The sequence below is a fragment of the Eretmochelys imbricata genome, chromosome 1, assembly GCF_965152235.1.
Source record: "Eretmochelys imbricata isolate rEreImb1 chromosome 1, rEreImb1.hap1, whole genome shotgun sequence".
NCBI lineage: Eukaryota > Metazoa > Chordata > Testudines > Cheloniidae > Eretmochelys > Eretmochelys imbricata.
Window position 1 is genome coordinate 137,486,933 of NC_135572.1, and position 27,134 is coordinate 137,514,066.

General features: G+C 40.6%; 1 protein-coding gene across 2 annotated transcripts in view; it reads left to right on the plus strand.

Annotated features, from left to right (window-relative positions):
- The window catches only part of GLRA2 (glycine receptor alpha 2), a 163,873-nt gene that overhangs the window by 56,693 nt on the left and 80,046 nt on the right, over window positions 1-27,134 (plus strand). For both annotated transcript variants that reach the window (XM_077807173.1, XM_077807174.1), the window contains exons 5-7: window positions 4,014-4,096; window positions 4,825-4,962; window positions 12,958-13,172. In XM_077807173.1, the coding sequence (XP_077663299.1) occupies window positions 4,014-4,096; window positions 4,825-4,962; window positions 12,958-13,172 (436 nt within the window). The remainder of the gene's footprint in view (window positions 1-4,013; window positions 4,097-4,824; window positions 4,963-12,957; window positions 13,173-27,134) is intronic.

Here is a 27,134-nt window from a genome sequence, read left to right on the forward strand (position 1 = left end):
TCCCATTCTAAGTATAAGGAATACCTCTTTAAAAATAAATCATGTGAAGTGGTAAACATTCTGTTTTAATGTACTTATTTGTCATTGGATACACTGTGTAAAGAGGCTGCAATCCCCAAATCTATTTGCAAACCACTACATTTTCAGGGTAAAAAATGAAAATGCCATTATCCCTTTTTCTCAAAGTCATATATGATATCATATTGTGAGTTCTAGGGGTCCTTTTTCTTGCAGGATCAATATTCCATGCCTGTATGAGATTTGTCTTTTAGATCAAATGGGATTTTGGCTGTGAGTCATAGCACATCAGGCTAATCAAAAGTTAGCTCTTTAAAAATATGAAGTAGTTTAGTCAGTAGTTTAATGTTTGCTATAGATTAGCAATCTGTTAAATCCTAATTAAAGTTAGATATTCTATTATACTGCCAACAGAGTAAGAAAGGCTTTTATTTGAATTATGTACTGTACATATAATTCCTTAAAAGATTGAATCCATGCACTAATAGTTCTTGATTTTAGTTTTGCATAGCTCACCATTTATCAGGTATGCTCCATATGTATATCAGTTATACGCCATATGTAGCTTGAAGTATTTGTCTAGTACTGTCGGAAAATCAGAGGAAGTAATATATATATATTACTCTAGTATTTGATCTCCTAAAGTTTAAATCCCTGTGCTGCACAAAAAGGATTCATTCATTCATTCATTCATTCATTCATTCATATGTATTAACTTTAGGAGATCAACTACTGCATTAGGGTACAAAACTGCAAGATTAGATAGGGAGATTGGAAGATGATCCATTGAAATACTCTGACTAGTTTTAAATATTTTGCTATTATTGGATTTTTCATATTAATGTGCCTGACTCAGGTTTGCAGGGCTCAGAATAAGGGGCTATTTAATTGCCGTGTAGACATTCAGGCTCAGGCTGGAGCCCAAGCTCTGGGACTCTGTGATGTGGGAGAGTCCCAGAGCTTGGACTCTAGCCCAAGCCCAAATGTCTACACTGCAATTAAACAGCCCCTTAGCCTGAGCCCTTTGAGACTGATTCGGCAGGTATGGACTAGCCGTAGGATTTTAATTGCAATGTAGACATACCCTGGGAATCCAAGGAAGTTTGTGGGTAATAGACAACTATTTTAGCGAACAAAACACTGTACCATTACAACTATATTTCTACAAACGAAGTTTTCTTGATGACCAGCCTCATCTTTTTCAAGAGACATGGGTTGAATTAGTTCCTTCTGATATTTTTCATTCACATCCTATTTGACTCTTCATTTGGGAGAAATATCTTCCATTGGTTTTCTGTAGCACCCATCACCATAATGTTTAAATACTGATCTACAGGCCTGATCTCATTGAAGTCAATTGAAAGTCTTCAGTGACTTCAGTGAACGTTGGTATAGGCCCTAAGCAAGGTATTGGATTGATTAGAACTAGGAGACTAATTTGTAATGAAAAATGTATTTCATGAATTTTGCCTCTTTGCTATCAGAATTCTCCTAGGAATTTTTTTCTGAAATTCTTGAATTTCTGTTTGAAATTAATCACTAATTTCTTCAGTGAATAATTCTTGGTCTGCAGATTGTTTGCAATGAACCATTCATGAACATTAAAAATACATGCCATGTTATTTAAATTATGCTGTACTGGGTCTGTTCTATGATTGGAGGACTTCTGTAACTAATCAACAATGGTACAAATTTCAAGTTGTATATTCAGGTATAAAATTAATTTTTGTATAAAATCAGTAGTGATACAATTCAAAATACATTTTCAGGAAATATTCAAACATACAAGCTTAACATTTTATTTTTGTGAGCATTCTCACAAGTAAACGCTCATTCATAAAAATACTTCTGAAAAGCACGCATAAAAGGGGCACAAAGATATTCAATATGCATTTGTTTTAAATTTTACCCAACTGTAGGTGTGATAGCTAACCAATCTACTGATGGCATGTTATAGTACAGTAGATTTACTGCAGATACTTTTGTGGATTTTTTGGGTTTGTTTTCTTGTTTTCTTCTTATTTACCTCAAATAATATAGTTTTTGAAATGCCAATATTTTTTAATGCCAGTATATATATATATTTTTAATGCCAAGCCCTGTCCATCTTCAAATCACTTAAAATCCACCTATTCAAATCCACCTATTCACAAGGCCCACCAACAGGGATGCTCAGATTTCACTCTTTATTTGGTAGTTGAAGTGAGTAGATAAGTTTGTGAGTTCCATTGGATAAGGACTGTCTCTATGAACCCCAGTTCTTCCAGGAACCAAAACAGTCCAGGGTGATTAAGGTGAATCACTTAGTTTGTAAACATGTCTTGAGAGATACCACCCTCTGGGGAGGCTTCCATATACGTGTTCAAACTGAGTTTTCCAGAGACCAAGAGACAGTGAAAGGGCTTTTGATATAAAAGGCTAGGTTTAAATTGACTCAGGACCTTTTTTCTGATCCAGCAAAAGGACAGGACCTTCTTCCAGACCTCACAGAAGGTCTTACTAGGGCCCTGTAAGACTGGGGACCTCTGGTTATCTGTTAGCATGTGCATAGGGATTTTCATTGTTTTTATACGTTTTCTGTGTAATGCTTTTACCTTAAGAATAGATGTGCTTGCGTAGAAAGAGCTGTGGAGTTACTGGTAACTGCTGGCAATACACTGCTCATAGCCCTGTGAGAGAAGGCAAAACAAAGGCACTGGCTTGCAGACTGGCTTGCAGGAGATAGCATAGTTTAAGGCAGGGAGCTGTGCAGCCTTAAAACACCCAGTCAGAAGGGAATGGGATGAGGGTCCCTTCCCATAGACAGATGATGGTGGGAGACCTGAGAGGCTGGGAGCTCCAGGAGTGGACCAGGTATTCAGGTGTAACAGACTCTTTCTATATTTTTGTACAGAACCTAGGCCAATGGAGGCGGCCTGAATCTGATTGGAGCCTCTGGATTCTGCTGCAATATAAATCTTAAATAATATCTCAGAGATAACTACAGCTTAAAATGATCAGACATCCATAACAATAATATTCATTTTGGTGGTAAGAATGATGGCAACATAGCTTGAAGGCATGGTATCTTTAAATCTAATCAGGTTTTTTTTTAATATGATATAAGTCATTTTGGTTACTACACCTGTATATGAGTCCTCCTGCTCATTTTTATGATTTTATCATCACATTTTTTTATTTTGGTACAAATGTTTTTCTCTCCCTGCACAGAGAAAACCGACTGACTGTACAGGGGACACTCGTGAAACTGATTGTAAACAAAGTCCTGTCAAATGCAAAAAGTAAACTAAAAAATATGAGAAAATTTAAAAAGTCTCTCAATTAGAGTATTCTTAAGTGTTACAGTAGTTAAGCAGTAGTAAGTAAAAAAAAATCAGAGTTGACAAAGTTCCTTTAAGCTTACTTTTCCTGTCTATGCTTGTCTTTTAACTTTTGCATTCAATGTCTAATGTTGCAGATTTAGCCTTTACTACCTTTTTGTTTTTCAAAGGTCTGTGGCAAGGATGATGGGCTCAGCATTCACTTTATATGCATTACACTTTCTGTTTTAAAATATCCCTGTGATTGTGTTTTCACCATTTGCTCCCCCACTCCCTAGAACAGAGGCTACAAGAGTTCAAATCCTAGAGGGGATGACCTATAACTCAAGATGCTGCATTGTTTGGTTTCATTGGTATACATAAAACATACAGATTGCACAATAACACATTGCCATATCCCGCTGTCTTTCTGCAGCCCCTGCTGCTCTGGGCTCCTAAGCCACTGCAATCAATGAGCATCCTGCTTGCTTATGGGCACTCTGTCTTAGAAGCTAGAATTCTAACACGAGTGCAGGACTCATCCCAAATCGCGAAGAGGATGGGGCGAAAGACTAAACCTCTGGGTCTCTAAAGCTTGACTGCATCACTTTAAACACTGTTGGACTATAAATGTTGTACTTAGGATATAACTTGCAAAGATTTCTAACAGTAGTTTCCTTTCTTGCCCATATTTAGGCTAACATTAACCTTATCGTGTCCAATGGACTTGAAGAATTTTCCGATGGATGTGCAGACTTGTACAATGCAACTAGAAAGCTGTGAGTAACGAGCTGACTTACCTAGTGAAGAACTGTGCTTTTTAAAATCAAATTTCACAGCTTCACTATTGTGCCTTACAGCGGCGATCATCACTCCAGAAAGTCTCTGCAATCTGTAATCTGCATGGTGAGACACGGGGCTGCTGTATCACTAGAGTGAAACAGGAGCTGGGAGTGTTTTAAGTGACTGTCCTTTTGCATTTTCACTTTTTTTTTTCTCTGCATTGTCCACTCTGTTCTTTGCTTTTCTCTTTCTGCTGTGTATTTCTCTATGCTGAGTTTCAAAGAATTATAGAAGTCGTTCAATTTTGTTATTTATAACATCCAACATATTGTAATCTAGAAATACTCATGTTGGTAGAATGCAAGAATTCTGTAACCAGAGTGACGAAAATAAAATAAAGTACAGAAACTGATACATTGCTACAGTGAAATATAATTTGTGCTGCGAACATTAATATCCTTGACGGGCTATTAACATTGACTTTTTATTAGAAATAAACCAAAGCAGATATGCCGCACTTTTGAGGTTTTAGTTAATATTTTGCCTCTAGTACAATTACATATTTGATGCTATTTCAAAGTTTTGATGATAACTGTAGTCAATGTAGACTGGATCAACTGGAAATGCTCGTATTGAAGTCTGCCCATTCAAAAGTGACGATATTTCCTGAATCATAATTTGTTTCCATCTGATTATCTAATGAACTGCGATTTGTTTACTCTAGTTGGGTACACTATGAATGATCTGATATTTGAGTGGCTAAGTGATGGTCCAGTGCAAGTTGCCGAAGGCTTAACCCTGCCACAATTTATTTTGAAAGAAGACAAGGAACTTGGTTATTGCACAAAACACTACAACACCGGTGAGTGTTCTTCTAATTTTTCCATTAGTTATTACTTCTACTAGTATCCACAAGCAGTTTTGTAACAGATCTCATTTATTAGGTGTGGTGTTTGAAAGCAGGGGTTTAGGCAAAGCAGGAAGGCCGAGAACAGTAAAAATGTTGGAAAATGTAATATTTTGTCAGTACTTTCCCTTTAAAAATGTTTAAATGTCCCTTTAAATGCCTGTGCTTCATACCTTGTGTCCAGAGCAGGAATTGCTCTGTTGGAGTTTGGATTTGGTTATTCCTTCTTCTTATGTTCCTTCTTCTATTACTAGAGGTTTGCAACCGTGGTAGCCTATTCTGTATGATTCTCTGCTAATCTATTTGTGGATTAATAGTTCTTTTGATCCACTCAGAATATCACATTGTCCATTCCAGATAATGTTTTTCTTCTTCATGTTCTCCTGCCATTAACTTTCAATTCCAGTGCCTATAAATATGCGTCACCCTCTGAACCTCTTAAAAAGTGCCCTGAAAATCAATTTTTTTCCCATAAAATCACTGACTAGTGTTTGCTAAATTCTGATAATTTCTAATACTTTTTCCTTGGTTATGTGGTCTTGCCATGATATTTTAATAATTCTTCTATAATACCATAATTTGAAGGATTGCAGTTTCTTCATTATCAATTGTTTGAATGTCCATGTTTCACAGCCATAATTTAACATAGACCAAATATAAGTTTTAAGAGTCAGAATTAATCTTCAGATTTATGTCCCTTCTCTTCAGATGTGTGTTCTTCCATAATGTCCCCTTTGCTCTTGCTGTTCTGGTGCTGACTTCAGTGTCTCATCTTCCAACTTCTGTAATGATGCTTCTGATGTACCAATCATTTTTTACTATCTGTATGGCTGTGTTGTTCACTGGAATCTTGTGTCTCACCACAGATTTTGTCTTGTCTACATTCAACTCTAGCCCATATTCTTTGACATATTTATAAATAATCTCCACTAACTTCATTGGACCTTCTGAATCAGCCAGCAACACTGTGCCATCTTCACAGTGAATGTTATTCACCCATTTTCATTCATCTTAATACCTTCTTCTGTTTCTTCAATTAATTTAATCAAACACTCACTATAAATGTTGAATGAAGTCAGTAACATTATATAACCTTGCCTCACTCCTCTCTGGATCTCCATTAGATTTTCGTTTTCATCTCCCATTATAACCACCTTCTGATTCCAGTAAAATTGTTTTATTATTTGGAGTCCATATCAATCAATCCCAACAGATCTTAATATGTTGATAAATGTATAGTAGTAGATTTTGTCAAATGCTGTTTGGAAATCAATAAAACGCAAGTGTATTTTTTTCCCTGTTTCACTTGATATTTCTAATATGAGCTTTAAGTCATAATGACATTTATCATGCCCTTTCAAGTTTGAAACTATATTGTTGTTCACTTATTTCCTTATCTATCTCTCCATGTATTTGGTCTTGAACAACTCGCAAAAGAATCTTAGAGGCATGCACTATTAGGCTGGTTGTTCTGTAGTCTTTACAATCCATAGTGTTTTTCTTTTGGGGGATTTGGATACACAGTGAAATTGTAAAAACTTTTGACAAATCTCTTCTCTCAAATATATTCTTTATTACCTCTGGCAGGGCTTTCAAGCCTCCATCTTCTGTGCTTTTTAACAATTCAGCCAGAATTCTATCATAACCTAGTACTTTTCCATTCTGAAGTTGTCACGTTGTCTGGAATGGCTCACAACAGTGAGTGCAGACTGTCAGAAAACAGGGCAGACACCCCACCCTGGTGGTGTGTCCTGTAATTAGATTTCATCAAGCCAGTACCAAATTTGAACTTCTGGATCACTATTCCAGTCTTACCATGGAGTCACAGACAGTCCCCGCAGACTCTCCAGTCTATCTTGCCATCCAGACAAACTGGACTTTGTGATATCAATCCTGAAGCACTTTCATGAGAGGAATCAATCCTGAAACACTTACATGAGAGGAAAGTGATCAGAAACAGTCAGCATGGATTCACCAAAGGAAGGTCATGCCTGACTAATCTAATCGCCTTCTATGATGAGATTACTGGTTCTGTGGATGAAGGGAAAGCAGTGGATGTATTGTATCTTGACTTTAGCAAAGCTTTTGGCACAGTCTCCCACAGTATTCTTGTCAGCAAGTTAAAGAAGTACGGGCTGGATGAATGCACTATAAGGTGGGTAGAAAGTTGGCTAGATTGTCAGGCTCAACGGGTAGTGATCAATGGCTCCATGTCTAGTTGGCAGCCGGTGTCAAGTGGAGTGCCCCAGGGGTTGGTCCTGGGGCCGGTTTTGTTCAATATCTTCATAAATGACCTGGAGGATGGTGTGGATTGCACTCTCAGCAAATTTGCGGATGATACTAAACTGGGAGGAGTGGTAGATACGCTGGAGGGCAGGGATAGGATACAGAGGGACCTAGACAAATTGGAGGATTGGGCCAAAAGAAATCTGATGAGGTTCAATAAGGATAAGTGCAGGGTCCTGCACTTAGGATGGAAGAACCCAATGCACAGCTACAGACTAGGGACCGAATGGCTAGGCAGCAGTTCTGCGGAAAAGGACCTAGGGGTGACAGTGGACGAGAAGCTGGATATGAGTCAGCAGTGTGCCCTTGTTGCCAAGAAGGCCAATGGCATTTTGGGATGTATAAGTAGGGGCATAGCGAGCAGACCGAGGGATGTGATCGTCCCCCTCTATTCGACATTGGTGAGGCCTCATCTGGAGTACTGTGTCCAGTTTTGGGCCCCACACTACAAGAAGGATATGGATAAATTGGAGAGAGTCCAGCGAAGGGCAACAAAAATGATTAGGGGTCTGGAACACATGACTTATGAGGAGAGGCTGAGGAAACTGGGATTGTTTAGTCTGCAGAAGAGAAGAATGAGGGGGGATTTGATAGCTGCTTTCAACTACCTGAGAGGTAGTTCCAGAGAGGATGGTTCTAGACTATTCTCAGTGGTGGAAGAGGACAGGACAAGGAGTAATGGTCTCAAGTTGCAGTGGGGGAGGTTTAGGTTGGATTAGGAAAACCTTTTTCACTAGGAGGGTTGTGAAACACTGGAATGCGTTGCCTAGGGAGGTGGTGGAATCTCCTTCCTTAGAAGTTTTTAAGGTCAGGCTTGACAAAGCCTTGGCTGGGATGATTTAATTGGGGATGGGTCCTGCTTTTGAACAGGGGGTTGGACTAGATGACCTCCTGAGGTCCCTTCCAACCCTGACATTCTATGATTCTATGATTCTATTCTATAATGGTCACTTAAGCCAAGAATCACACCACATCAGGTTGCTCCCAGTCCCAAGGTACCAATCACATACCCCAGCTCCAGTGGTTCTCTGGATCTTGCACCAAAGATAATGCTGCCAGCCAATTCTATAGTAAACTAACTAAAGGTTTATTAGCTGAGGGAAAAAATGAGTTATTGAGAGGTTAAAGCAGGTAAAATATATATATCTAGGTGAATCACAGTTTGTAATTCCAAATGGTGGCAATGATGTAAAAAACTGCCAGTTTCCCACAAATCTTTTCAGGGTACCTAGATTGTTTCTGGGGATCTCCACTTTGCATCTGGTACGCTTCCCTGGAGGAGTCCAAACAGTCCCAAGATGAAGAATATTTTTTTGAATCACTTCCTATAGCTTCTTCTCACAGAAAACAAACTGACACTCTCTCTACCCATGTGGGCTTTTCTTCTGATGAGTGAATGAGGAATGCACTTTGAGTCTCTGACCCCCAGGCATCACACACAATGGCCATTTGATTTGGAATTAACACTTTTTTCTGATAAAGTCCTTCATTAGCATTCTACAAGGCTTCTTTGATGTATGATGAGTTATTTAGTTACAAGGGTATTTACAATGTAAATGCTTGCTATTACCTTATGACCGGACACAGATAAGTAAAAACAATACATTTAACATCCTATTCATTTTAGGAAGTTTTAACACCTAAAACACTTATACATTTAACAAAAAGAAAAGGAGTACTTGTGGCACCTTAGAGACTAATAAATTTATTTGAGCATTAGTCTCTAAGGTGCCACAAGTACTCCTTTTCTTTTTGCGAATACAGACTAACACAGCTGCTACTCTGAAACCTGTCATTATACATTTAACAATCGCTTTCATCTCTGCTCATACACAAGTGAATTGGCCTGAATACACCCTAACATGACTTGGTCTGCCAGCGTCACAGAAGTCTTTTTGTTGCTGCCATGAATTTTTCATCTATTATTTGTGGGCATACTTGATTAAGCTCACGATGTCACAGTACCGTCTTTGGACTTTTGTGGCATTTTCTAGGGGCAGCAGTGTCATCCACCATGCCCTGTTAGTACTGACATCAAATTGTCAGTGTCTGCTTATTTAACAGTTTTCCCTACCTATATGTCCATATCTAAAAACCGTTCCACTATCCACCACCTCTGGACACACTTGGTGGCAGAATCGCTGCCCCTGGGAAGTTTACCCAAAGACAAGTTTGGGTATTTGGAGTCTATGATTTGCAGATAGTGTTCAGAGATTTTTATGAATGGTTTTCTTGGTAGCTGCTGGGTTGAAATATAAATCCTTCCCATCTAAAAGAGGTATTTCATTGTGTCAGCAGGAGAGCCAGTCTGGTTGCATCCGTTATATTTTTTCATTCAGTGAAATGACAGGACATGAGCAGTTCGGCCCCAATCCGTCAGTTAATGTTACATTGTTTTTTTATTAAACGAAACTACTGTTTAATTTTTTTAGTTGTTTGGTTTTAAAAAAAAAAACCCAATGCAGCTTAAAAATTGCTTCTAATTTCTATGGCTCAGAATGTCAGGGGATGAAAACCCAGTGGTTCACTGTCCCCAGGAGCTGTGGAAAGGGTTGAAATTCTGCTCTGTGGAATATGGGAGAAGACAGGCTGGAGTGGGGAGGGATGAGTAATCTCTGATCAGCAGCTTCCTAGCAAGCCCATGGGGATTCCCTGCATAGGATAATACCTTGTGTCCATGGTGTGGCAGTTCCAGCCCAGGGGAAAGATTTGGGGGCAGTGGTCAGCAAAGAAAGCCTTGACAGCATGGCAGAGCATGCTGAGAAGCAGTGTGCATTCTGAAAGGCCCCTTCTGAAAGGCCCCTTACATTGTAGGGAGAATGGTCACTTTGGATGAGCTATTACCAGCAGGATAGTGAGTTTGTGTGTGTGGTTTTTGGGAGGGGGGTGAGGGGGTGAGAGAACCTGGATTTGTGCAGGAAATGACCCAACTTGATTATCATGCACATAGTGTAAAGAGTTGTCACTTTGGATGGGCTATCACCAGCAGGAGAGTGAATTTGTGTGCGGGGGTGGAGGGTGAGAAAACCTGGATTTGTGCTGGAAATGGCCCAACCTGATGATCACTTTAGATAAGCTATTACCAGCAGGACAGTGGGGTGGGAGGAGGTATTGTTTCATATTCTCTGTGTATATATAAAGTCTGCTGCAGTTTCCACGGTATGCATCCGACGAAGTGAGCTGTAGCTCACGAAAGCTCATGCTCAAATAAATTGGTTAGTCTCTAAGGTGCCACAAGTACTCCTTTTCTTTTTGCGAATACAGACTAACACGGCTGTTACTCTGAAACCTTACATATGAATGGCTTTTGTCTCCAGAAAATACCCTCAGAACTGCAAGTTTGGAGAGTTGAAAAGTGTGGTTGCTCTGAAGGGGACAAATACTGCCTTCCCTCTGAGAAACATTCCATAGAGAACTCTGTAAAAGGAGGCACATGGAGTTTCCTTATTTTGGGGTTTCCAGCACTGGGGAGAATTGGACACACATGTTGTTCTTATAATTATTGATAATACTGAGAAACGGTTGCTGTTCACAATGATAAAAAGTAAGCAGAAGTACCTGTGGATGTCAAGTGATTCCTGTTACCAGTTGATTGAAGTGGCTGAAGTTTGAAGTTATCGACCTATTCAAATTATTTAGTTGGGACCTAGCACAGAAAACTATACAATTTTTCTCTGCTAAATGTTCACATAATATTATAGTTTTAATTTTAATTTGTGTAAGAACAGCAATATTATTCAGCTGCAATCTTCCCTGCCACTTTCCTGCCCTCCATCTCATTGCCTGGCATTCAGCCCTTTTAGATCCATAGGACTTCGGGAAACAGAATTCTTGAGTAACTAGGGTACACTAAAAGTAAAGGAGTACTTGTGGCACCTTAGAGACTAACCAATTTATTTGAGCATGAGCTTTCGTGAGCTACAGCTCACTTCATCAGATGCATACCGTGGAAACTGCAGCAGACTTTATATATACACAGAGAATATGAAACAATACCTCCTCCCACCCCACTGTCCTGCTGGTAATAGCTTATCTAAAGTAATCTTCAGGTTAGGCCATTTCCAGCACAAATCCAGGTTTTCTCACCCTCCACCCCCCAACACAAATTCACTCTCCTGCTGGTGATAGCCCATCCAAAGTGACAATTCTTTACACAATGTGCATGATAATGAAGTTAGGCCATTTCCTGCACAAATCCAGGTTCTCTCACTCCCTCACCCCCCTCCAAAAACCCACCCCCATACACACACAAACTCACTCTCCTGCTGGTAATAGCTCATCCAAACTGACCATTCTCCAAGTTTAAATCCAAGTTAAACCAGAACATCTGGGGGGGGGGTAGGAAAAAACAAGAGGAAATAGGCTACCTTGCATAATGACTTAGCCACTCCCAGTCTCTATTTAAGCCTAAATTAATAGTATCCAATTTGCAAATGAATTCCAATTCAGCAGTTTCTCGCTGGAGTCTGGATTTGAAGTTTCTTTGTTTTAAGATAGCAACCTTCATGTCTGTGATTGCGTGACCAGAGAGATTGAAGTGTTCTCCGACTGGTTTATGAATGTTATAATTCTTGACATCTGATTTGTGTCCATTTATTCTTTTACGTAGAGACTGTCCAGTTTGACCAATGTACATGGCAGAGGGGCATTGCTGGCACATGATGGCATAAATCACATTGGTGGATGTGCAGGTGAACGAGCCTCTGATAGTGTGGCTGATGTTATTAGGCCCTGTGATGGTGTCCCCTGAATAGATATGTGGGCACAATTGGCAACGGGCTTTGTTGCAAGGATAAGTTCCTGGGTTAGTGGTTCTGTTGTGTGGTATGTGGTTGTTGGTGAGTATTTGCTTCAGGTTGCGGGGCTGTCTGTAGGCAAGGACTGGCCTGTCTCCCAAGATTTGTGAGAGTGTTGGGTCATCCTTTAGGATAGGTTGTAGATCCTTAATAATGCGTTGGAGGGGTTTTAGTTGGGGGCTGAAGGTGACGGCTAGTGGCGTTCTGTTATTTTCTTTGTTAGGCCTGTCCTGTAGTAGGTAACTTCTGGGAACTCTTCTGGCTCTATCAATCTGCCCTCTGTATTGTACTTGACCATTCAACCCGTTCCTGGTGAGATAATGCTCTCCAGCACCATCTGTTCAGCCAAAAAACCAGTCCCCTACCCACATCTGAGTGTCTACTTTTAACAGCTTCTTCTTCTGCCCCAATAAGTGTACCAATAAAATTTTGTTTATTAAGGATGAAGCAAGTCCAACATACTTAGATGCAGGCAAATGACTGGTCTACTGGTTAGATGGAGAGAGAGAACCTCTGGATGAGGTGAGGCCCACCCAACCAAAGGAGAATGGGACTCATTTGTTTAAAATTTTTTTTTAGGGGACTAGACCTCTTGTAAAGTGATTACACAAAGTAATAAGATTCAGTCACAAAAATAAATGGCCGCTGTTTCAAGTGAACATCATGATGTCAACTCTACCAAACTACAATGTTACCAAAAAGTTAAACCAGAACAATGTTTGTATATTGGGGCCTCTGCTTTTAGAGCTAAGACATTATGATAGCATGCTGTGAAATCTATATATGCCTGAGGTCAGGAAGCTAATTTATGCTCATAAAATAAGACAAAATGTGCAAAAACATTTATAAAAGCAATTTCATGTTCTAGGAAAGTTTACATGCATTGAAGTCAAGTTTCATTTGGAACGTCAGATGGGATACTATTTAATCCAGATGTACATTCCTAGCCTGCTGATCGTCATTTTGTCCTGGGTTTCTTTCTGGATCAACATGGATGCTGCTCCAGCCAGAGTCGCTTTGGGCATCACTACTGTCTTGACAATGACTACTCAGAGTTCAGGATCCAGAGCTTCTCTACCAAAAGTAAGGAGTCTCTGCTTAGTATGCATTCCTTATTGATTGGTATTTTGCCAAGAAGTGTGTGTACATTTTTTTAGAGATTCTGTAAACCCAGTTTAATATGCTTACGGCATGAGAAAATTGCACTAGTTTAACTAAAGGTGTGATGATGTAGTTAAACTAGTGCAAAAGTCTGTGTAAACACTTTTCATTTGGTTTGAACAGGTTTTTATTGGTTTAAGTTTAAATCAGTTAGGAATCTGTTTAAGCTAAACCGAAATAAGACACTCTTAAATCAAAATGAATGTCCGTATAGGGGTTCGCACCATTTAACTAAAGCAGTTTAAAACCTACTTTAAGTTAGACTGGTGCAATTTTGTTGCGTAGACAAGGCCTAAGTCTTGTGTTGAAATTGGAAAGTTTTGCATATCAGTGGACATTAATGGTGCGATATAGTGGTGTGATGTCCACTACATACACATCCTTGCACTTTTACTAAAAAAAAGCAGAGTTCTACAAATCTGAGGAACTGTAATGATCAGTGTAGACAGCACCTCCACCAATAGATGGTGCTGTATCTTAATGTTAAGTTGTTGTTATGTATGTTATGTTGTTGTTGTATTTGATTGGGAAGAGTTAGTAGGAAGTTTTAGTCCTGCCTGTTTGTGGTAGAGTTGTATGGAGTGTAGTATCCGTGTTGGTCCCAGGATATTAGAAAGACAAGGTGGGTGAGGTAATATCTTTTATTGGACCACTTCTGCTGATGACAGGTTTCAGAGTAGCAGCCGTGTTAGTCTGTATTCGCAAAAAGAAAAGGAGTATTTGTGGCACCTTAAATTTGTTAGTCTCTAAGGTGCCACAAGTACTCCTTTTCTTTCTGCTGATGAGAGAGACAAGCTTTTTTTTTTTCTTACACAAAGCTCTTCTTCGGGTCTGGTAAAGGTACTCAGAGTGTCACAGCTAAATACAAGTTGGAACAGATCGTTTAGCATAAGTAATTAACACATATTTCAATAGACCATTCTAGGTGATTTGGCCAGTTAACACCTCTGCAGTCATAGGGAAGAAGAAGGGGAGAAGAAAGGAGGGGGAGTTAGTGGTTCTAGATCAGTGGTGGGCAAACTGCAGCCCGGGGGCCACATGTGGCCCATCAAGGTAATCTGATTCATAGATTCATAGATATTTAGGTCAGAAGGGACCATTATGATCATCTAATCTGACCTCCTGCACAACGCAGGCCACAGAATTTGGGCCCACGAGACATTTTGCTAATGTTGATGATCCGCAGGCACGGCCCCCTGAAGCTCCCAGTGGCCGTGGTTCCCAGTCTTCCCTTTTGAAAGTGTTGTGCAAGATGAATATTGAGAAGTCAGATGTGGAGTGGCTGCTGTATGAAAAGTGTTCACCCACAGGTAATATGGCATTTTTGTCTTTTATCATTTCTCTGCATCAGTTCATTGGAGAGCAAAATGATTTTCTGGTTTCATCCACATAGTTGTAATTGGGGCATTTAGTGCACTGGATGCATGTCGTGATAGGCAAGTGTAGGACCCATGGATCTTGAATGTGGGGGTATTGATCGTCATAGCAGTGGAGATATTTCTACAGATTTTTCATCTGTTGCTATGGCAGTGTCTGGTGCCATTTTGAGTTTGTGTATTCTAGTCTATGGAGAGCTTGGTTCTGATAGTGATCTTGGAGAGTTTGGGGGGTTGTTTGAAGGCCAGAAGAGGGGGTTCAGAAAAGATTTTTTTCAGGATGTGCTCCCAATCAAGTATGGGTTGTAATTGTTTAATGATACCTCATATGAGTTCCAATGTGGGGTGGTAGGTGACAGCTAGGAGAGTGCAGTTGGAGTGGGTTTTACTTCTGAATTGAAGCAGGTTCTCTTGGGGTATTTGGGGTGGCTGCTCCATGATGTGATCCACTCCTCTGGTGGAGTGTCCTTGTTTGGTGAAGGTGGTTTTAAGTATGTTAAGGTGTGTAGCCTGGGCTTTCTCCTGTGGGCATATTCTGAGGTATCTGAGTGCCTGGCTGTAGATAACAGATGTCTTGGTGTGTTTGGGGTGGTTACTGGAACTATGATGGTAGTTGTGGTGATCCCTGATTTCTTGTATATAGTTGCCTGTAGGGTTCCATTATTGAAGCTGATTGTGGTGTCTAGGAAGGTGTTGCTACTGTGGGAGTGTTCTAGAGAGAGTTTGATGGATGGACAGTGGTTATTGAATTTGTGTTGGAAATCTATGAAGGAGTTTAAGTCGTCTGTCCAGATGAAAATATCATCTATGTAACTCAGGTATCTCATTGGTTTTGTGGTGCATTTGTCCAGCAATTCTCCCTTGAGGTGGCCCATGAAGAGGTTGGCATACTGGGGAGCCATCTTAGTACTCCTGGCTGTTCCCATAGTTTGGACAACGTGTTTTTTGTTGAATATAAAGTTGTTATGGATGAGGATGAGTTTGGCAATGTGTTTGGATGGATATCTGAGCGTTGTCCATTGTCTTATAGATATTTTAGGCTGGCAGCAATGCCATCCTTGTTGATGTATAGGGAAGTTACATCCCTGGTGACAAGGATGACATTCTGAGGGAGTTTGATAATGTTACAGAGTTTCTGGAGGAAGTCAGTTGTGTCTGGAGGAAGTTGGTCCTTTATGCGGTGAGTGATTTGAGGATGGTTTCTATGAATCCTGATAGTCTTTCAGTAAAAGTGTTGTGGCTACATATGATGGGTCTGCCTGTGTTCCCTTATTTCCTTGTTTGTGCGTCTTGGGAAGAAAGTAAAAGGTTCCTATGACTGCAAGGATGTTAACTGGCCACTTCTTCTTGAATGGTCCCTTGAAATATATGCTAACTACTTATGCTAAAGAAACTGTTCTGCCTTGTATTTAGCTGTAACACTCTGAGCATATTTTCCACACCTGAAGAACTGTATAAGCTCAAAAGTGTGTATCTCTCACCAACAGAAGTTGGTCCAATAAAAATTATTACCTCACCCATCTTGTGCTATAGTTATTTGCAATGTTCCAGTAAATCCTTTGATTCAGTGAGCATGTGTTACAACTGGAGGCAGCTGCTTAAAGATGGAAAAGCATTTTTGCTTGAGGGAGAAAAAATGTATTGTCATGCAAGTGAGACTGGAATGACTTTAAACAACTCAAGATCTGATGGTCCTCCAAAGTCTTCACAAGTCCTCAACAATTACTCCCATGTGCCCAGAGGTACAGACAAGTCTTATCACAATTCCCTGGGAAAGAATCACAGAATGAGCCAGCTTACTGAAGCACAAATAATCATGGGAAATGCCCCAAAAGTCCTAGTACCATACACTGGGGAGAATGAGACAGGTGAGAATACAGTAATTTGGGTAGATTTTTGCACTGTGTCTGCTCACTCCTGGTGTAAGCTTACCCAAGTGCCAATCATCTGAGCTAACTCAGGAATGAAGACATACTCATTGTGTGTTTGCACAGAATAAGATCCATTCCTGAAAGTATGTTGTATTCTGCTCTACTGTACCCTCAGTATCATATCTTGCCTTATTTAAAAACACTGTATTCTGCTTAAGTGGAGCATATGTGGGGAAACTTTGAAAATTGCACAGATTTTGTTGCTGTTGCTGTTCAGTTGGTAACGTAAAGAGGCACTTAAAAATCTGGTGACTACAACAGTTGTTCAACTTCACTTGTTCCCTTAAAATATGTATAATTTTTCAAGACTACTGTGAAGAAGAAAATCTTTCATGTATGAATTTAGACTTCCAAGTGGTTGATTTCCAAACATATGCACAGTTTATTTTATTTGCAGTACCAAGTAAAGAGTTTGAAAGAATGTTACCAAAGAACTAACTTGATTCTGAACCAGTGTGTGCCGGTGGGCTTCTGAATATCGAGTTAGGGGCAGAATTAGACAAAATGTTTCCTGAGAATGCGATCTCATCAAGCAACCCCTGTTCTTGTTGGAATATTTCCTCTTTTGTTTGTATCCTCCTTTGTGGGGATGGAGAAATACTGGACTTGATTCTGTGCTCTTGCTGGTTTTACACATTTGCTGGATAGGGGAGAGGAGGAGATACCAAAGAGCTGGTTGTGGCTCCTTGATTCTGCGGGTAGTTCTAGTACATAGATTAGACTGCAAGTGGTCCCAAAGGGGTGCCTGCCAGCCAAGGATTGTCAGAAGGTAGCATTGCTCTGGCTGTGTTCCATCCTACCCCAACATTTTCCCAATATCCTTACACCGGAGGATTGGTCAAAGGGAAATGGATCTTGCTAGAGAATCTGGCCCATGTATTTCATTGGAGTTACTCTTGATTGATACCAATGTACGTGATATCAGAATCAGGCCCGCTGTTTGCAGTTAAGCAGAGCTATCCCTTATAGCTATGACTGGTCCATGTGAGGAATTTGGAAAGTATGTAACGTAGTTCACCTATGTGAGGAGTTTGAAGTTGCCATTGGAAGAGTGCTCTTATATGAACTGAGAGAAAGCCAGCATGTCTGTCTGCTGGTCTTGAATTTGTTAAGTTGATGAGCAATCAACCATTCAGTATCCTGTATCTTGAAGTTCTTGAGGTTCGTCCAAAAGTAGTTTGCCTTTGACTTCAAAATGTCACCCTCGGGATCTAATCCTGCATTCCCAAATTCACGAGTAGTCCTAACTCATGTTAGTACTCCTGTTAATGTCAGTGGCATACTATGCTGAAGGCAATGGGACTATTTTTGTGAATAAGAATTATGCACATGCGGTGAAATTCTGCACTCAGTTACTCTGGTGTTATACTAGAACAAGAGTAAAGTCAATTTAGTGACCCTGGATTTACATGCCTGTAAATGAGAATAGTATTTGGCCAGTGAGTAGAAGTCTACAGGACTAGGCACCTAAATGAGCATAAATTGTGATACTTTACTAGCTGGAGTTGTGCTAATATTTTGACTTGTCTTTGGTTACATGTACTAGTAACATTTGAGCATGTTTAAAACAAGGCATGCACATTAATTGAAATGAGTTAACATAGTACATGAAGCGGACAAATCAGGATTAATAGATTATAAAGACAGAAGATGTCGCAGATTAATGTGGATATAAACAGTTTGAAATATCTTTTTGTTTCTGGAGTTAGAACATATTGAGATGTTGTGTCTTGTTTCCTTGGGGATCTTGACATTAATCCCAACAGGTGTGCCACTCTCTGATGTGTAATTAAAGGGATTGCTTTCTACCTAAGAAATACAAATTCTAAAAAGTGCCACAAAGCTGATAGTACAGTACATATATATAGCTGGGTACTTATATGGTCTCCATCTCTGTAGCACCTGACTGCTTACAAACCATTCAACGTTAGTAAAAAAATCAGCCAATTTTTGATGTTTGTTTGTTAAAGGGAGACAATTATTTTAAAGGTTCTTGTGCAATTAAGATAATAAATTATGTTTCTTAATAAAAATTAGGCATCGGTCTACCAATGATGACCTAGGTGCCTTTAGAGAAAATAAAAATATGAATCAAATTAGTATCAAATCTGAAATCCCAAATGACTCTTTAAAAATTATTTTCCAAATCCTGTCTTCATATCTGCCAAGATATAAAAAGCTAATCTGCCAACATTATATCATTTTAAAAATTGCTTCAAGCATGACTATCTAGCCGAATAATAGAAGCCAGGAGAATTATTATTGGGAAAAAATAGACACCACTTTGCATGAAAGCTAGCCCAGCTTTGAATACATCTTGCTGGTCAATAATTGTTTCCTTCATTGTTTCCCCCACATCCTTTTTATTAATGGGTACTTATCTTATTTACATCTTACTTTTATTTACGTGCATTTAAAGAGCTTAATTTTGCTTTTAATTTATGGACTGCATCATATGGAATATTTCTTCCTCTTCTTTATTTTATGAGAACATTACCAAAGATGCACACAAAAAACCAAACAAAACTCCCCAAACTTTTGAGGCAATAATTCCTTTCTTGAATGAAGTCCAAGAGAGAATAGAATGAGGAGGTTCAGAGCTAGCTTGCTTTTGTATCAGTCTCCGAACAGGTATGCTAAATAATGAGAAAGTGCCGTTTAGAAGCAATCACCTATTATAAACTGCACATTTTATTGCACCAGTATATGAGATTATGTAACAGAGCTGCTTGAATCACTCTTCCCTACATTAATAACAAACACTCATTTTCCCCCATAGTGCTGCATAATGGTAGATCACAGACAAGCCAGGCATTATGCACTCAAGCTACAGAAAAATAAAACATGAACTTCTAACTATAAAAAGAAAACAGAATACTGTAATCTGAAGCGAATGAAATGGATGTAATTCCCAGTCTGGGATTGTGGATGCTGTGCAATAGGTAAAGATTGCCAAAAAACATTTTTCAAATAATAGTTCGTATTACCTCTGTGGTAAACTATCATGTTAATTCTGTGGATGCTCTGATCTGTACAGTATATTGAAGTAGTTATATATACATGGCCATGTCAATTACACTGATCAGAACTTGGCCCAAAATAATATACAAAACGTTGAACATTTTTGAATACTTGTACTTGCTATACACAAAATAGCAGACAAATTGGACACATTTTTACAGAAGCAGCACCAAATCACAAGTTATTACAGCTCCTAATTTGGCTACTCTTCTGGGGAGTGAAAGCTGCAGACTCTGCTTCTGAATGCATGAGCTTTCTTCTTCCTTGCAGTTCCAGCATGAAGTGTATCTTGGCGGTAAGTAGCCACTTCGACCTTCTCCCTTCCCAGAGGTGGACTAATAGACTCTGCTGCACCTAATTTCGATATAGGAAATGGTTTGGGGGAAGCCCTGATCATGCTCACAGCATGCCCTGATATTTTAAAGGAGTACTTGTGGCACCTTAGAGACTAACAAATTTATTTGAGCATAAGCTTTTGTGAGCTACAGCCCACTTCATCGGATGCATGCAGTGGAAAATACAGTGGGGAGATTTATATACACAGAGAGCATGAAACAATGGTTGTTATCATACACACTGTAATGAGAGTGATCAGGTAAGGTGAGCTATTACCAGCAGGAGAGAGAAAAAAACCTTTTGTAGTGATAATCAAGGTGGGCCATTTCCAGCAGTTGACAAGAACATGTGAGGAACGGTAGGGGAAAATACGAAAGCTTATGCTCAAATAAATTTGTTAGTCTCTAAGATGCCACAAGTCCTCCTTTTCTTTTTGCGGATACAGACTAACACGGCTGCTACTCTGAAACCTGATATTTTAGTTAGGATTGGGTCCTTGTGATGGGATGTATAACCCTCATACTGAGCAACAAGGGGTTTAGGAACTACTCTGAGCTCAGCCAGCCCGCCCTGCCACACCTATAGCAAATGCACCAACTGGAAGAGGACTTAAAAGGCAGGAGAGCAGCTCATTTGGGGACAGACCAGGGAGGAGAGCAGACCTGCTACCAGCAGCTCCGGGGGAGACGAACTGAGGGAAGGTAGAATCTCTCCAAAAACAACTGCCCAAAGACCCCTCCCTGAGGGAAGGGAGGGCCTGCTGCAGAGACAGCCAGAAAGGGAAACATTCCCTTCTGCTATGAACTCTGGACTAGATAGATCCCCTTTATTTTTGTCCCCAGCAGGGGAAAACCTTGGACTGGGCTGCCCATGAGGCTGGGCCATACCACAGGAGGAGGCAGTTGCCATGCTGCTGCCAGGAGGTGCCTTGTGGTGAGCAAACAACCCTCATGCTGCCTTACCTGAGAGAGCAACCTTGGGAAAATTGCACGGAGGTGGTAGGAAGCGGCCCAGGGAGGGCAGCCTTGTCTCCCCGGCTGTCAGAGCACTGATAGCCTTCAAAGCATAGGTGCTGACTCTGTGGGTGATCTGTGGTTGGACTACCCATGGGGGGAAAATAATGAGTGCTCAACACCCACCAGCCACAGCTGTTTGGCAGCTGGGGGAGGTGCTTAGGGGAGGGTGGAAAGCAGGGAGTCATGCACAGCTGGGGCCTCAGGGAAGGGGTTGGAGCAGGGTGGGAAGAGGCAGAGCAAGGATGGAACCTCAGGGGAGGGGGTGGACTGGAGATGGAGCCTTGGGGTGGTGCACCCCTGGGAAAAAAGAAAACTCAGCATCTATGCCTCAAAGGGCCCTGGGTTGGAGCCTGGTGTAGTGAGAGGGCCCAGGTTCCTGTACTCCCCCATCCACACATGACTGGCCCTAACTACTGTGCGGAGCTCCCCTACCAGCCAGCGTTGAGCAAGGGCTGTCACTATCCTCTCCTTGTTGCCAAAGAAGAATCCTAAGGGGTCATGTGACAAGAAGCACAACTCCCCATCAACAGCTCGGATGGGGAGTGAAGACATTCCCCAGTGATTTGAAGAATTCTCTCCCCATCAATAGATATTGGAACAGGGGAGAAGATGAGTGAGTTTCTGAGCAAACAAGGAACCCAGAAAATTCCTGATTGGGCAACACCCCCTATCCTCAATTACCATAGGGAGGAGGCCCTTTCCTACCCTTGACCACACACCAATCAGGGGCTGACAAAGTCTCTGCTAATTTATCAAGCCCCTTCCAGGGATTAAGGCAATGCACCACCAGCAGAGGCCTTCCCAGATGTTCACTTCACCAATCAGAGTCGATGGGTCCTCTGCCCATCACCAGGGATATGAACACACAAGGGGGAAAGATTGTCCCTCCCTCCTCATCCAGAGCCATAGCAACGTGTACACCCTGCATGGCCCCAGCAGGGTTTATGTGTTGGGAGAAAACTGTCTGAGTGTAGAACGCTGTCGGACTCCTGAGGAGATGTCAGAGCTGAATCGTAAGAGCATAGGTCTCTATCCCAAAGAGCATTATATGGACTAAGGCCTGATTCAAAGCTCACTGAAGTAAGGATAATCTTTCTATTCACTTCAGTGCTCTTTGGGTCACTAATTGGGGCACTTTGGAGCGCTAAATTCTGAGAGCTGCAGAAACATAAAAAACTTAAGTCAGTTCTGAGCATCTGTAAAACTGAAGTCAATGAAGTTATAGGTGTCCAGTACCTCTGTGGATGTGGCCATATGTGAGAGCGATGCCAACAAGAAAAATAAAACATGGATGAGGAAGAGGTGAGGAAAGAGAACAGCAAACAAAGTGGAGGGACACTACTCTTGGGGAACATATTCTTCAGTGTCCAACTGTTTTCTGTGGGGATAGCTTACTTTTTTGTGTCACTAATTTCTGTTGTTTAAAATCTCTTCAGTAAACAGAAGAAGTTTTTCCTTGATGTAGTTATATCATAAAAACATTAATAAAAATAATTGAGAATCAAAGTTATTTTTGAGGTCATAGTACTTTTAATTTAACCTCAGTATTTTTGTTATATGAAGATAAAAACTAATAAATAATAAGATTGTGCAACTATCATCAGATTTGTTAACTGGGCACTTGGCTTATCCAGATTTTTTAATATTTGAACCGCTCTTTAAATGGTTAGGTCAACCTTATATTTATTGGTGAGCTATAAACTCCTGAAGGGGACAACATGTAATGGACAGCATGAGGAGCCTTAAAGCCTACAGTTGCCACCTGGCTTTCTTATTCTAAAATGATGCTGATTTTGATGAAACAACCCCACAGCAGACCAGCTTACCAGACTTTAGAGAGTCTAGAAATAATTTGGGGGTCACAAAACATCAGCAAATTGTACTCGGGCATCCATTGTATCCTGATATTGACACAGTTTCTTGGCTTTAATAAATAAGTAAATAAAAATGATCAGGGTGCTAGAACAATTTGTTTAGTGGGGTGCTTAGAGCCTATGAACCAAACTATAAACGCTGTATATAACGGAAACCAGTTCAAGCCAGGGGTTGCAACAGCACCCCCAGCACCCCTCGTTCCAGCACCTATGCAAATGATCCAGCAGGACAAAACCCACCTAAAATCGTAGCCCATGGCCAGATAACCACCAGCTTCTGCTTTTTTGTGTGCACATACACATGAATAGGTTTTAGTACTTATTTTATTTTGTTCTTTTGTAGTACTGTTGTGCCTTTTTCCCTTGCTCTCTCTATTATGATTTTTATGAGTCAAATCATGTATTCCCTCCTTTATTCATATCAGTAGTCTTGTTCCTTCTGTGGGACATGTGCCCTAGCAGGGATCTCTCTTCGTATCTTGCTCTGCCAAGCATAAAACAAAATCTTACTGCATTTGTATTTAAACAATGTTCTACAATGTCCATTGTTATACCCCATGTTAGTATTTGATTTTGGTTATGGAGATTTGTTCAGTAAAAATCTACAGAACTGTGAAGTCACCTTGTTCACTGAAGAGCTTCAAAATAAAAAGGGGCTCAAAACAACTGGATAGACATTTTGCACAATGCAATAAATTGAAACAACTACTTCACTATAAATAGATTGTCACTGAATCCAAGGCTCTGTGCACAACAAATGCAGTCATGCAAATGGCCATGCAATTCACCTTTGTAAGCTTGCTCGTAAATCCCTACTTGTGACTCATATCTACAAGAATATTGCCTTCTTTCGCCCTTCAGGTTTTCCACCTGCCATCTCACCTTTCTGACTTCTTGCTCCTTTTGTGGGTGTGTTATTTTTGTTCTGTGGTTTCCCAGTGAAGGAGGAGTTCAATGGATTTCATGTTCTCCTGAGCTGCTGCCCTTAAAAGAACAAATTGGGAAGCAGTGTGGAGGAGAGCAGCAAGTCTGAGTAATTTCCAGCCTGCTCAGACTTTCTTGCAGAGGCGTGGGTCTATGTGAGTGTAAAGCATAAATGTCTGGCTCAGATTAAAGGAGATATGCCCCACCTTCTAAGTTTCTCCCCTCCCATAGGCTTTAATAGCTCTGCAAGGGACCTTGGGATTACTGGAGGAGTGAGCAGAAGTGGCCAACAGAAGAAGCCACGATACTTGTGGGGACAGTAAAAGCAAGATAGAGGATTTGGGTGTCACATAGAGCTCCTCAACTCAGTTGGAGCAAAATCTCACTCCCACAAACTGCATTTCAGTTCTGATACAGTACTGACACTTCTGCCCTGCCTTCAGAGCTGGGGCGTTGGCCAGCAGCCACCAGTCTCCAGCCACCCAGCTCTGAAGGCAGTGCAGAAGTCAGGGTGGCAAACCCGCGACTCCCTATAATAATCTTGCGACACCCCCCTTTACAGCCCCTTTTTAGGTTGGGACCCCCAGTTTGAGAAACGCTGGTCTCCCCCATGAAATCTGTATAGTATAGGGTAAAAGTACACAAAAGACCAGATTTCATGGTCCATGATGCGTTTTTCACTGCTGTAAATTTGGTAGGGCCCTAGTTATATCCATGTTCCAGATGTGGCTGATCCTTCAGTCCTTGCCCATGTGAAATTTTCATTTGAAGAGAGATTATTGCACTGGACCCCTATGAATGGGTTCCACTGCATGGAGAAGAAAATCCAAGTGCTCAGTGAGTACGTCGGCCAAACTTTTAATTGTTAATGTATTACATTTACACAGTACTGTAAAACTGACTCGGCTTTATAGTAAATATTCTGGTATTTACTGTACTACGAAAACAGTAGTCACTGTAGTGCATGACTGCTAAAAATACACAGAAAGATGTGTCTGAATACCTCTGGGGTGGAGGCTGAGTACTTCTGGTACATTTTCTGAAGGTTTGATAGTGCTGACATTTAGCAAGGCCCATTTCAAAGCCTCAGACAAGACACAAGTTGTTGTGTTTCATAACACTGGTGGGATACTAGTGTTCTTTGCTTTATTCTGCACACCCTCCAGTACCTTACAGCTTTTAGCAACTCTCAGAGGGGTGTGCAGTACCACTATTGCACACACACAAGTGCCATGAACCTTCTTTGAGATTAGCAGTGTACAATACTGCAGCTCACTCGTTTACATTAATTACCAGTCCTTCTGGAACATTACTTATGAAAATTTTTCTGTTAATATTTTATTTGAAATAATGCTACTAGAAACCCTCCTGGGTTCTGTGCAAAGCATTTCCCTTTGCAGACCCGAAGGTAACAAGCTACTGCATTCCAATCAGCGCATTACTGTAAAACAAAGTGTATTGGGCAGTTGGCCCATCTAAGTTTTATTCATCAAATATTTCTTGGGACATGTGACAGGGTGCTGACCTCTGTCATTCCAGCTCCAATTAAGGGAGGTGAATTGGAGCTGACACAAGGAACCTGATCCTGTTTGGCAGAGGTGGAACAGCTGCCAGCCTGATTAGCCTGAGGCTATATACAGGCTCAGAGTGAGGAAACAAAAGGGAGGAGAAGAAGCCAGGGAGTGGAAAGAGGGGGATAGCTTTCCCCCTCCTGGCTGCAAGAAAGAGAAGCCCCTAGGGCTGGAACCCCCAGAGATATGTGGTGAGAGTGGTGGGTTTGCACAGTGTAAATAAACTGCACAGGTGACTGCTGAGCCAGAAGGTCTCTGAGTGATTTTTGGAGCAGAGCAGATGCAGGACCAAGGGGGGCCCTGCTATGTCTTGTTACAGGACATAATTAAGTTGTCTGAAATAACTGATCTGAGCAACAGCATTTTCATTTGGAATTACTATTTTGAAACTCAAGCATTAAGCTCAACAACAGATGCTCAAGAGAGCTAAACAAATGTAGAAAGCATAGAAAACATTATTTCCTCTTTGGGTGTTTCACCCTAGGGACTGTTCTGTTGTCAGTCCTGCAGAAATCCAAAGAAGAACTTCCAATGGCTTAGGGTTGCCAACCCTCCAGGATTGGCTGGGACTCTCCAGGAATTAAAGCTTAATCTTTACTTAAAGATTATGTCATGTGATTAAATCTCCAGGAATATGTGCTACCAAAATTGGCGACCTTACGAGTGGCTTCATCTGCAACATTATTGGTCCCCAGCTTATCTAGTGATGCTATTAGTTATTTCAAACTGGACTGAACAAAGCATTAGAAAATACAGTGTACAGAACAATCCTGCACTGGCAGGAGGATGAACTAGATGACCTAATATCCTTTTCTTCTATAATTTCTGGGATATGACCTCACTAACACTTCGTTGCTCGTAGTGCCGAAAAATGCTTTCCTTTTCAGTTTTAGGGATGTCAGCTGTTGCAGCAGCAGAGTATTCTAAACATGGTCTTGGTACGAAAACAATTTAGTTTGCCTGCTAAGGCATGAAAACATGGTATGTGTTTCAGTCATGACTGCAGTTTATGAATCATTGTCAAGATGCCTAGATAGTAAAGCTAAAACCACAACAAAGTTCTTTCTTTTCCTCCTTAGTTATCCTTTCTAGAAGTTGGGAGTTTGCTATTGATTCCACTTATGGTATTTTGTTGAAGGGAGAGGGAAGACTAGGCAAAATGAGCCTTGTGCATCACTGCTTGACCCCTTGTGCAGTCCTTTACATCTGTTGACAGTGGGCATAAAACATTGTCATTCTGATTTGCTCTACACAAGAAGCAAGGCTGTAGCGAATCAGGCCCTGTGGTTGTCTAAATTATATTATAGGAAAAGTTTTAAGATAATTGTGTTCGGAAAATATTAAATTTGAACTGAATGAAGGAGTTGGTTTGCATGATCACGAAACAAAAAGTAAACAAATAAATTTTTTTTTAAAGTGGGAAAAGTTTTTTAAAAAATCCCTTCTCAGTACATGTATATGTATAAATTAGTGGCGCATGCATATATACTTATAAATCATTAACTTATGGTAATGGGGAGGACAAATCAACATATGGAATACATGCATGAGAGGACTTTTTTCTCAAACAAGTCTCTAGTTTTCATTTGCCTGAGATTGCAAAGAATGGGGGGGAGGGGAGAAAGAGGGGGAAGGGTGAGGGTGTGTGTGCATGTGTAAAGATGCCCATACTCTTAGAGCCAGGCAATGTGGTCAGTTGCTGTTTGTTATTCAAATAATCAAATCACTTTCTTTTGTTTAATGGAGCTGGGATTGTCTGAAAAGTCCTGTTTTATGAGATTTTTTTTGTTGCATTGTGCTAAATCTGCTCAAACTGAAAATAAAATCCGGCCATT